Genomic DNA, 13,114 nt, shown 5'->3' with positions numbered 1-13,114 from the left:
CATATGCCGAGTTGTTTGTTCTGCTCCACAGTCACACAAGGTGTAGGATTCCTCCAGGTAGTGCCATCTTGCCAGGTTGTCTTTTGGGTGGGGCACTGGCAACAAATACCAGGTGCTGTGGGCCATATTTCAGAGGAATGAACTAGCAAAACCATCTCTGAATACACCTGCAATAATTTCTATCAAAAATAAAAGGGTTCACTTTCAGGGTTTTTAAATGTATTCAAAAAGGTATATATTTAACATTTAACATTAAAAGGTCTACATTTAACTCTTTTTTTTCCACAGAAAATAGTACCTTAGCTGTAAGGAGATTTTTGATTTTTGCTGTGCAGTTCTACATGTTTTAACCCTCCCATCAAAATTCTGGTAGGTTGGGTAGAAAGGTATCCAATGACTTCATATGGCCAAAAACCCGCATGGAGCCTATGCCCATCCTATTCTAAGCATGAGTAAGTCTGTATCCAAGCCAGGGTTTTGAATTAGATAAGATAAAATGAAGTTACTTTGAAAGATAGGTAATTAAATTCTGCAAACCTCAGGAGCTCTCTCCCATGTGTCCTCTCCTGCCAAAAGCAGGAAGCTCCCCCCTCGATTTATACTACATAGTTAAAATGTGTTCTTTAATTAAAGAAATGCACTGCTTCCTTTTAAAAAACATTTAAAGTTGAATGCGAAAACTAAATATGAGGGAAACAGGGATAATAAGAAAAAATTTATTCATTACACAATGCCATCATTTAATGTGAAAATACACAAAACTGTGTCCAAGTGAAAAGTTTGCTATGGAATCATTTAAACATGTTCTCCATACAGTAAAAGTGTAACTCATATGACAGACTTATCTTGTATTTCACACTGAGAGAAATAAGGTTTACTTATACATTTATAACAAATTTCTGTATGTAACACAACACAACACAATCCTTTTCGTGGGTGATAATGTGATGCATGATTGATGGTTCTGCTGGGATTCAGTTATCTTGTATTTTCGCCATCAGGATGTTTACATTTTCAGAACAGTGCGAATACTGAAACATGAGAAGATAATTTAAAGTTAAATTGGGTGGCCTCTGCTCTGTTTAATATAGTTAATGGAATAGATTCATACTCACAGTGTAACCCTAACTCAAAGACTTGCTGATAGTACATGATTAGGTTACCATACAAGCTTCTTTTGCTAGCTGAAATGCCTTCTGTAGGGAGAATCCTTCTCTGTTGGTTAGTCTCAGATCTGCTAGCAAACCATCTGCTAGGCCAAGATTTCTTTTTCAAAAAAGGACCATCTAGTCCAACCTCTTGCCATACAGGAAGACAACTAAAGCACTCCTAAAAGATGCCTGTCCAATCTGTGTCAAAGATCTCCAAAGTTGGCGAGCCCACTACTTCCCAAAGCAACCTACAGTAAAACCAAGTTCTTTCTATTGCTTAGGTGGATTCTCTTTTCTTTTCATTTGAACCCATTTGTCCAGCAGCAGATTTCTCCTTTATGACTTCTGTTCCCATAACTATAATGTCATCTCTCAGTCTTCTCCTCTCTAAGCTAAACATTTCAAACCCCTTAAGTCATTTCTCATAAGGCTTGGTTTCCAATTTGGGGCTACATCACATTGTTAGGTCATGTTCATCTTGTGGTATACTAAGACCCTCTGATCCTTTTCACATATACTGTTTTCAAGGCAGATGTTACACATCCAACAATTCTGCAAATCTTTGATATGCTGATTCTAATACTTATTGATGTTACAACACTGTATTTGCTTTTCTCATTTCATTTTTTATATACTGAAGGTTTTTTATAAATAGGCATGGAAAGGAGTAGTAGAGTAGTAGACTCTGGAGACCAAAAACTGAATCCCTGCTCAGCCATAGAAAGCTACTGGGTGGCTTTCGGAAAGTCATGCTTTCTAAGCCTCACTGGGCATCAAAAGCAAACCCACTCTCAATAAGTCTTGCCAAGGTTTGCCTCAGAGTTGCCATAACTCTGGAATTACTTGGATGCACACGACAACAATCTATACTGGTTAATGAAAGCACTATCCAGGTGTGATGCTTCACCTGGGGAAAACTGACCTTGATAGTAAGGGCACAATCAGTAACTGCCTAAAATATCAAAATTCCTTTTCAGAGACTCCTCCCAAGGCAGATTTCCCAATACTAGTACATTACCTTTTAGAACACTCTTGCTTACTTTTAACTAGGGCCCCTTCCACACAGCTGAATAAAAATCTCACATTATCTGCTTTGAACTGGAATATATGACAGTGTGAACTCAGATAACCCAGTTCAAAGCAGATATTGTGGGATTTTCTGCCTTAATATTCTGGGTTATATGACTGTGTGGAAGGGCCCTAAGTAAAGACAAATTGGGGCTTCCATGGCAGCAGGGTGGAGAACCTGCTCTGGATTGACGCCTTGACCTTAAAGCAACTATCCAAGGTGATGAACTCTAGCTTTTAAACAGGTTCAGAATTCTGCAAAGCACCTTTCAGACTAAAAGCCAGAATAATTCCCAGTTCACTGACAATCAAGCCACCAGCTGCCACTATGTGGATGACAGCTATTTAGAAAGGGGAAATATTTACCTTTCTCCTTTATGAAGCAGTTCAAACCCTTCATTGATTTTATCAAAAGGCAGAACATGGGTGATTAGTGGATCCAGAATGAACTTCTTTGACATGAGCTCCAAAACCAGTTTAGGAACAGCATCTTTGCTTTTCAGACCTGCAAATAAGATTGCTCAGGATTAAGATACAGCACACATTTTGAAGCTCTGACAACATCACACATTTCTATACTGTGTCATGCTTACACTTAATGATCAAAACTTATATATTGGCTATGTTGCCTAAGGTTGCTGAGAGTTGTATTTTTTTTGTTATTAATACAACTTGGGATTCTCCTTTTCATTCCCACCCATGTTCTGAAAGAAATCCCACTGCGATTGCACACATTGAGCTTCCCATGATCACAAAATGAAATAAGTCTTTTTAGTAGCCAGTACTGGTAGATGTCAAGGCCATACCTCCAAATACAGAGCCTTTCCAAGTGCGTCCTGTGAAAATAAGTGTTGGAGACAAGGTAACCTCTGATGCTGAAGGTGCTGCTCCCACAATCACACTGACACCATAGTTCATGTTGCAGGAAGCCAAAGCAGCAACCTAAGGCAAATCCAAAATCATACATTCAGATCAAGCCAAGGAAATACCTACTATTATATATGACCTGCTATGATACTTCTTCTCTTGGGATTTCTGTAATAGCATATAGGGCACTGCTAAAAAGGTAAAGGTTTCCCCTGACATCAAGTCCAGTTGTGTCTGACTCTGGGGGTTGGTGCTCATCTCCATTTCTAAGCTGAAGAACCGGCATTGTCCATAGACACCTCCAAGGCCATGTGGCCGGCATGACTGCATGGAGCAGTCCCGCCGGAGCGGTACCTATTGATCTACTCACATTGGCATGTTTTCGAACTGCTAGGTTGGCAGGAGCTGGAGCTAACAGCAGCCGCTCATGCCGCTCCCGGGGTTTGAACTTGGGACCTTTCGGTCTCCAGCTCAGTGCTTTAACGCACTTTGCCACCAGGGCTCCTAGGGTACTGCTAGTAAGGAGTTATATAAACTAATTTCTCAACAAGTTATGGGAATGGGCTACTTCTGAAATACTAAAAAGACTAATGGGAATAAACTAAACAAGCTCTACTTTCAACTTCTAGAATCCTTGTCTACTGGCCTTGCTGTCTGGAGCTTTGCTGCAACAGTTTATTGGAGTAGAATCTCAAGAAAAAGAGGAATAAGAAAAGAAAGGCATATTTTCCTGTCTCTTCCCTTTCAAATCTGTCAAACCATGTACTTTATGCACATACCATAGTGTCTGTGCGCCCAATCACTTCAAATGAATAGTCCACACCTTCCCCTTCAGTCATTTCTAGCACTACTTCATTGATGGGCTTCTTGAAATCCAGAGGGCTGATACACTCAGTGGCACCCAGCTCCTTAGCCATAGGAAACTTGTCCTTGTTGATGTCAATCCCAATGATCCGTGATGCTCCAGCTGCTTTACAACCCATGACGACTGAGAGGCCAACTCCTCCCAGACCAAAAACAGCACAAGAAGAATCAGGTGTCACCTGCATCAATGTCAACATAAGAAATTAATCTAGAAGCCCTGAGTAATATGAAGTCATATGATTACAAGAAGTATCTTTTTTATTGTACTGTATTTATCTGTTGAGAACATTGTTTCATGTGCCTGATTTCATACCTATAGTTTCATGTTATCATTTGAAACATGGGAATTCTGCAAATTAGGAGGATATAAATATGTAATCTGATTTGAAGCAACTTCATTTGTTTTAACCAGAGTACATTTACTCAATTCCCATGGTGACTCACCATTGAACAAATCACTCAACAGGTCTGCTCTAATTGGTACTGCCAATCAAATTCAGGCATAACTCTTCATTATTAAGCCTAAATGAAATACAGTTCCACAACGGATAGGCCACTGAAACTAAATTCAGCTACACAACAAATTTCTCCAGCTACAGATCAGCCACTTATGTCCTGTTGCTTACCTTTCCGGATCTGATGGCAGCACCATAGCCAGTAGAAAATCCACAGCCTATCAGACAGGCTTTCTCAGGAGGAGCTGCAGGATCAATTTTGGCCAGTGAATCCTCATGTACGACAGTATATTCAGTAAAAGTACTGGTGCTAGCAAAATTGTGAACTGGCTTCCCCTTGTAAGAAAATCTGGTTGTGCCATCGTACATTAATCCCTTAAATTCGTAAAGGCTGTAAAAGATGGAAAGAGAAACTGGATTGTAATGGGTGCTTTTCAACATGAACAAGAAAGGTTGTAGTACTAGTAAAATACTAATACTTTCTAATACTGCTGGAAATTATGACAACAACTCACTCATTCTTTTCGCACAAGTTGCCTTCAGGATTCTTGCAAGTGCGGCATTTCCCACATTGTGGGAGAAAGAGTGGAATGACTTTGTCTCCTAGGAATTATGAAAAGAATATTGTGAGCCTGAAGGTTTGTGACTGAGTCAAATTGAACCACAGCTAATGGCCTGTCCATTGTAAAACAACAACCGCAACAACAATCTCTCTCACTACAGAAAACCAAACATTATTGGTTGGGACTTTTGAGAAAAGCCATTTTAATCCACATTTGATAACATTACCAACTCAACAACTTTGGGGTGTGTCATGTCACCTAATCCTCTTAGTTATCTTAACTCCAGAATCTAATATAATTAAGATGTGAAAAGATATGATAAAACAAAAAGACATATCTGCTTTCTTGCATGCTCCTGCTTGCCTTGGGCGTAGACACTGTCTAATCTCTTCTCCCAAATTTCCAGGTGAAGCATTATAGAAGGTGCCAGTTGAACTATTAGTTGGCTATGCTATTCTACTTTTTCTTTTTCTGTGTATGTGTGCAAGTGCTCTCTCATTGCACTTTGTCTTCCATGCCATACCTGGTTTCACACAGGTGACTCCTTCCCCAATGCTCTCCACAACAGCAACGGCTTCATGGCCAGGAATAACAGGATACGTTGTTTTTATTGAACCACTCAATATATGGTCATCAGTGCGACAGATTCCAGTAGCCAAAATCTGTGATGAAGATAAAAAAACTGTTACAGATCATTGCTTCCACATTTAGAAATTTGTTACAACTGCTTATTATTTAAGGAATTTATTTATATTGACTTTTGATATCATTGTTAATTTTGGTATACAAATAAAAGGATTTGCTGTGATGACATACCAACACAATAAAAATAAAAACCAGTATTTTAGCTAAGTTAAATTAATCCCCAACCTAAACATAATGGAAATTTCCTTCACCCATGCCTGCAGAATGGAACTGTTCTGTATTCCCAAGCACTACTTTCTCACAATTATAACAATATTACCTCATAAATCCCCTCCCAACCTACTTCACAAGACATCGACTGCTTGAGGAGAAAGAGATTCCTTCTGCCAGCAATTGGAGCACAACATTTCTGTCCAGTTTGAAGAGATTGAGCAAGGAAAAGTTACTTAGATAAGTACAATGGATCCTTGATATCTCCTGGAGTTTGATTCCATGCACCAAAATCCATAGATGCTCAAGTCCCATTAAATACTACTGATTAGCAAAAGGATATCCCTTATATAAAATGACAAAATCAAGGTTTGTTTTGGGGGTTTAAAATAAATTATTGTCAAGTTTGATGAAGAATCTATAGCCCTCAATTTGACCTGAAAGCTAGCTCAAACTTGTTGGAAAACGTTTCTATTATACTGAGATTTCTATTATACTGAGACATGAGCTTTTGATGCTTACATAATCAAAGTATACTTTAGCAGAGAAAATGTTTGACAGGAGATTAGAGCAAGGGCGGGGAATTTCTTTCAGCTCAAGAGACAGATTCAATTTCAGAAACGTTCTCAAGGGTGGAGACACATGCCAGAGGTGGGTAAAGGCAAAGGAGTGGGGCAAAAAGCACCAGTGTATGTGAGCTCAAAATTCCTAATATAACTATGGTTTGGAGAGAGATTCATACGTATTTCAGAATGGGGATAGCGACAGTAAAAGGTAAAGGTAAAGGTTTCCCCTGACGTTAAGTCCAGTCATGTCTGACTCTGGGGGTTGGTGCTCATCTCCATTTCTAAGCCGAAGAGCCAGAGTTGTCCGTAGACACCACCAACGTCATGTGGCTGGCATGACTGCATGGAGCGCCGTTACAGTAGAAACCACCAAAAGATGACTTCACAAGAAAGATGGTGTGGTTGCTTGTGGAGTCATTACTGACCAGCTTGGCCCTCAGAAGAAGTGAATTTGACTCCAAAGGATATAGCAATAAGCAACGTCCTGTCCCTCTCTGGTAGAAATATGACAAAGGAATACAATTTTGGAATATCAACTTTGTTGCTTCCATACTTATCCATCGCTCGGAAGAGTGCTCACTAGACAGCCGTGGTTGTCTCTTGGAACAGTTACTATTATGGAGTAAAAACCTCAAATTCCCACAGTCAGCATGCTGATTGCCCATGCTATCTGGGGGATTCTGGAACTTGTCATCCAAAAAGGAAACTATTCTGAATCTGACTTGTATTTTGATGCTCCCCATGGAGCTTGGCTGCATATTTGTTTTAGGAGATGGGCATAAAATTCTGGTCAGGTAGAATTCCACCCATTTCTCCTCTGTTAAGGATTCACCTGCTTCTTGCAAGGCTCCCTACACAACATACACATGGAGTGATTGTGGGGGAGTGGTGCAACGGTGGAGGAGTACTTGGCTGTTTCCTTATATACAGAGTCACAACACTGAAGTTTTCCTCTGAGATTTCAAGAAGACTGTTGCAAGATATTGGAGTCCAAGAAGTCTGTAGCTAAGGTGGGGCTTTAGGGGTTCAACCGTCTCCCCCTGAAAATGTTCAGGTGTAAAAAAAATCCTGATTTATTCATGAATTTTAACTGGTTAACCAAATGCCCATGCTAAGTCTATGAGAAGCAAAAATTAAAAGTTTCTCCAGGACTGCAATCGCTATCTCAACCAAATTTTGATAATTTATTCACACTGTACCTACCTACCTTTCCACCAATGTACATTGCAATAGCAGCAATAGCCAATATAGTGGAAAAAACCAGGTTGGTCCACCCACAACTGGAAGGCAAAGCCTAAGGTGAAGGGGGAATTTTAAAGTCCTCATGAAGGAAACCAGACTTGGTGGGAGCAGTTAATAGTTTTGGAGATAGCAACCTTCTCATGCCTCCTCTATTTAATGTTTTGTTTGTTTTATAATGTGTCAGTTTATTTCCTGAAGTGTATACTTCAATTATCTTAGCTCTATGTACTTGAAGCAGTGGAAGGGGCTGCTGGTCATGTGACTGTTTCGAATGCTCAGTTTAAAAGGGTTACAATTAGAAATGACAGTTGGGGCTTGGGTCTGTTTGAGTGCAGAAGCCAGTGTTAGAAATCAGAAGACAGTTGAGGCTTGAGTCTCTTGGAAGTAGACTGTTATTAAAGAGAGCTGTACAGAGCAATATAGTTTTGAAGAGACTGCTAACAATTATAAGTTAAAGATATAAACTGAAATGTTTAAAAGTTTAACCTGCCAAGAAATGTACCTGTAAATTTAGATTCATAAAGTTTTGAGTAAAAAAAACATGTTATTTTAAAGGAGTCTACTTGAATCTTTGTCTGCTGAGAGCATTGAATAAAAACAAGATATTTACATGCCCAGTGATCTTCCATTACCCAATAAACTAAAGGAACACTTCTGAAATTCTTGCTCCCTCCTCTCCCCTTTTCCAAAAGATAATAAGCTTTCCATTGCTATGTCTTTGCACCAGGGATTCACCCTACAATTTGGGCAGTTTCTGCCCTTGGCATTTATTGGCAGGGATTTCCCAGCAGATCATAAGGGCTGGAGGTTTGGGTGGCTGCCCTAAGCAGAGTTCCCCGCCTCACCCAGCAGCATCTAGGCCTCCCACGTTGCCTCAAGGAATGCACATTCTGTAGCAGTGGAGGCAGTGTCTTATCTGTGACTGACAGATTTTTCCAAATGTGAAGGAGCTTCTTCAGATTTCTGCAACATTGCCAATGTTTTGTAAATTACTAATTAAGAGTCATTTTCTATTTTTTTAAAGACTGGAAACTTTGTAAGTAGATTTAATTAAATCTATATAAAGATATAGAATGAATCATATAATTTAAATTGTTTTGTGTTAGGGACTTACTCTTCATGATTTGCTTTAAAAATGTTTCAACCCCCCCCCCCCTATTTTTTTCTGACTACGGCCCCTTATTAAAGGATGCCTTTGTCCAGGTGTGCATCTGGGTAGAAGTGAAGAACACGTTTCTGCATTTCTCCTATCCCCCTGGATCAACCACTGAACTTTCCTTTAAAACTTATAATAGACTAGCACCTTGAACTAGTTTAGTGTAGGGTACTTGAGAGAGATTGGAGCCTGAAGTTCCCAACAGAGGCTCCTGTCTCATTTTGCCTAATGGTAGAACCAACCTGATTAGAGTGAATACGTGTAAATACTGATAATAATATGCACTAATCCAATTTTAGATTGTCTCCTTTACCTTAATGCGAGCTTCATGTGCTTTTGGCGGGGCCACTTCTATTTCCACAATGCTAAAGGGTTTCTTAGGTTCAAAAACTATGGCGGCTTTACATTTGATGACCTGTAAAAATAATAGGAGATGAGAAAATGTTTATATTTATAACAGACATGAAATGACAATTTAAAATTTGGGAAGGCACGGATCAGGACATTGAAGACATCCATGAACATTTGATACCTTGCCATAGGCTTTCTGCCTTTTCCAGTATCCCAGAATTCCCTCCATAATCCATGTTTACATCTAAAGAAAATGGCTAGAAGCCAAAGAACTGTGGAAATAGTTCAATATGCCTAGCAGTATATAGGCATAAGTACCCTAAAGCCACTGGATCCTATCTAATCTTGGAAGCTACACAGAGTCAGTCCTGTTTAGTACTTGGATGCAAAACCATCAACAGATACCATCAACAGGACTTGGCACAATCACCTATGAGTATTCCTTGCCTCAGAATTTCCTATGACATTCTTGGAGCTGACAGGCAAGTTGAAGACACACACACATACAAATTCATAGCAAAAGCCAAAATATGTTTTTTTGAACAACATAGCAATGAAGTTTGAAATGCACAGAACTGGTTCTGTTGTTCAAGAAAAAACTGCACAAGCAACATTCTTAAAATCATGGACAATTAATATAATTGTGAAACAAACATAATCTGTGCTCCATGTGTTTCTGCAGATCATGTGGTCTTCTTGGCTCTATCGTCCGTGGAGTATTCGTTCCAAATGGGTTTTTTTTAGGAGAAGGACTGCATTTATTTTAAAAGCAGTGTTTTTACAAAGCGTTTGTATGCACACACACAAGTAAAAAGCCCTTGTCTCTGTTCTTTTTTATTTTGTTGCTTTCAGACATAGCACAATAGTTTCCACAGGCATATGCATAAACATCCCTGTACATTCTGAGGGCAGCAAATGTTTCCTATCCGGCTACAGATTCTGTTGAGACAAAGCAGTCCCACATCATAAAAATGTCACTTTAGAACAAGATAAATCTGATGCTGACATATTCTGTGGTGGATTTTCCAGCATCTCTAGTTCAAGTAAGTTTCTGCTTTTGGCGCAAGTACAATATAGCCATTGGGGTGTTGTGTGGTTTCTGGGCTGTATGGCTCGGAAGATGCCAGTCACAGATGCAGGCAAAAAGTCAGGAGAAAATGTTGATAGAACACAGCATACAGCCTGGAAACCACACAGCACCCCAGTGATTCTAGCTGTGAAAGCAAAGCCTTTGACAATACAATATAGCTATTTCTATTTGTATGTTTAGGTGCCAGTTTCCACACATACTCACACATACATCTGGGATGAAAAAGCAATCTTAAGAGAAATAAACTACTTACTTTCCCTGCAGTGCTCATGATTCTGCGTTATGCAAATTGCCGGCCTTTCTGTGTAGTTGTGCTGCTTCTAGTCTGCCTTCCTAGATGGACCCAAACTCCCTTTTAAAGTGGTTGCAGAGATTTGGTTTGTCTTATAACTAAGTCCAATATTTACTGAGTCCCACCCCAAGAACTTGGCCACTCCTCTCATGCCACTTTGTTTTCTCAAGTTCAATTATGCAAGGATTAGAATTTAGTTACGTGGGAGTTTTCACCTCAAAGGCTGGATTAAGGGATGCTGGGGCAATGAGCAATATCAAGTTGAAGAGACCCTGTCTTGGGCTTCTTCCAATTTCTAAGCTCATGTTTAAATCTGGCACTGATTTAAAACTGGCACTGACTCAGCAGTTCTTCAGTGCATCTTAATATTGAAGGAAGTCAGTATATTTGAAGACATTAAGAAGCCACATTTATACACATAATAAAAGTGAGAATCTGTATGTGTGTATGTGGCACGGGTGTCGGTTCACACAGACAGCTTACAGCCTTCATAAACGGGCTTTAGTTCCCAGTATTCATAAAATACTGAATCCTGCAAATGAGGAATCTTGACCAAACTTGGCACACAAACCCAACATTGCCAACTGTGAATACTGGCAGGTATTTTGGGAAGATTGCTCTGGGAATCTGGGAGTTGTAGTTCACCGATATCCAGAGAGCACTGAACCCAGCTAACATTGGATCTGGACCAAGCTTGGCACACAGACCCAACATGGCCAACTGTGAATACTAGTTGAATTAGGTGAGGGTTGACACAAGATTTTTAGGAATTGTAGTTCACCCACACCTTATGCATTTTCTAATGGAAGCATTCATAAAAAAACAACAGGAAAGACTGAATTTTTTCTAAGACATAGTGTAACATATGACCAAACTGATATTACCTAACATCCAAAAACAAACAAGGCCCTTTTCAAATAATCCGGCCAGGTACCTAAGCTAGTTCATTCAATAAAATCCAAATTTCAGCATTTGAAAAAAATGAAAAGTGATTGCTACTGCAATTTCATTTATTTTGCTAGCTTCAAAGTAGCAGAAGTATCATCTGCTCTATACGGTAGAGCCAAGGAAATATAACCACATATGAGTGGTCCCATATCCATATTATAATCCAAGATTTGTTCCTTAAGCTCTAAACTTCATGGGTTTTTTAAAACTATAAATATTTCTTGATGCTGTGAAATGGAAACAGTCCTTTCCATCAGTAGCTCCCGGCTTGGAAAAAAAAACTTTAGCATGAAAAGATTGACTTCCATTCTTTTATTTTTATTTTTATAATATTTGTATTATTATTACTCCTAGATACTTCATCAATGAGTATAGATTGTTATGTGCCATCAAGTCATTTCCTATTTATGGCAGCCATATGACAACCCTATTATTTTGCAATATATGTTCTAAGGGAGCTTGCCATTGATTTCTTCTGAGGTTGAGAGAGTATGACTTGTTTAAGGTCAAGCAGTGGATTTTCTTGGTTGAGTAGAGATTCAAACCCTAGTCTCCAGAGTCATCATCCAGTGCTCAAGCCACTGCACCACACTGGCTCTCATTTGCAGTTTAGGGAGGGGGCATTCTCAGTTAGAGAGAATACTGCCTTACCAAATTACTAATGCATAGCCTCCATAGGATGCAGCCATAAAAGTTATAGTAAAATCATACGACTGTCAAAGAATTCAGATCTGGGAGAGTCCATTGGGAAGAAATAGGACTGAGCTATAAAAGAAGAGTTAGAGGAGATGAAAAGGTCTGCATAGTCATTTCATTTTCAGTGTTTACATTATTTATGTAATTGCAGTTATGTTGGGCTTTCCATTTACCAGTTATTCAGTGTAAATACTCTGATTTTTTTACTTGTAAAATAAGCCCAGGGTGCATCTACAGAGTAGAATTTTAATGCAACTTGACATCACTTTAATTATCATGGCTCAATACTATCAAACCATGAGGTCCTTAGCCTCCTCTCCAAAGACTGATGGTGACTCCCAAAAGGAAGGATCCCAGGATTCCATAGCATTGAGCATGGCAATTAAAGCGGTGTCAAACTGAATTAATTCTATAGTGTAGATGTTTCCTCTGTTCCTGCTCTTTGGACAAATCCAGGAATAGAGTTTTTAATAAGAGAGAACCCATGAAGTTATTTATAGCTACATGCTATTTTAACTAGTTTATTAGCTTCCTCCAACAACTTTTTTTTCTAGCCTAGGCAATAGAAAGGTTGGTATTGCTTTCGCTTCAGTGGCTCCCTTATAAAGCCATATATTTTGTTGTTTTGAAAAGCAAGAGCAATCTCCTTCTTTACTTATTAGAATTTAACACATTGTCCATGAAAGCCAGAATAATGCTGGTGCCCTGACTATGTGTCACTTGCTTTCCACATGTGGTGTTCCTTTTGTGGCCATTGTGCAATTGAAATTTTCAGTTCCTAAACTAGAGCCATTGCATGAGATGGATTTACTTACATCTTGATTGAGTATTTCACAATGGATTGTATGGGTTAAATAACAGGATTCCAGGCACAGTTATGCATTCTTGGATTGTACATAACCATTCAGCTGTGCTTTCAATGTACAACTTTATTCACTTTGAGTAGAAAG

The 13,114-nt window shown here is 39.1% G+C and overlaps 1 protein-coding gene across 1 annotated transcript; it reads right to left on the bottom strand.

The window, feature by feature from the left end:
* Window positions 1–702: 702 nt before the first annotated feature.
* Window positions 703–10,805, bottom strand: LOC100554058 (alcohol dehydrogenase 1B). Its single transcript, XM_003225742.3, has 9 exons — window positions 10,482–10,805; window positions 9,101–9,202; window positions 5,492–5,630; window positions 4,921–5,008; window positions 4,577–4,796; window positions 3,866–4,129; window positions 3,026–3,161; window positions 2,586–2,724; window positions 703–1,031 (listed from the first exon to the last, which is right to left on the bottom strand). The coding sequence occupies exons 1-9, from the start codon at window positions 10,497–10,499 to the stop codon at window positions 1,007–1,009; spliced, it is 1,131 nt and encodes a 376-aa protein (XP_003225790.1). The 5' UTR covers window positions 10,500–10,805; the 3' UTR covers window positions 703–1,006.
* Between the last annotated feature and the right edge of the window lie 2,309 nt (window positions 10,806–13,114).

The sequence above is a fragment of the Anolis carolinensis genome, chromosome 5 (genome assembly GCF_035594765.1).
Source record: "Anolis carolinensis isolate JA03-04 chromosome 5, rAnoCar3.1.pri, whole genome shotgun sequence".
Lineage (NCBI taxonomy): Eukaryota > Metazoa > Chordata > Lepidosauria > Squamata > Dactyloidae > Anolis > Anolis carolinensis.
Note: the sequence above shows the minus strand (reverse complement) of the source record. Positions and strands in the feature narration are given on the sequence as shown.

Coding starts and splice junctions, on each gene's coding strand:
- LOC100554058 (XM_003225742.3), bottom strand. Junction 5,631..9,100: donor CACATGAAGCTCGCATTAAG/GTAAAGGAGACA, acceptor TCTTCATCACAG/ATTTTGGCTACTGGAATCTG. Junction 4,797..4,920: donor AACTTGTGCGAAAAGAATGA/GTGAGTTGTTGT, acceptor CATCTTTTACAG/CCTTTACGAATTTAAGGGAT.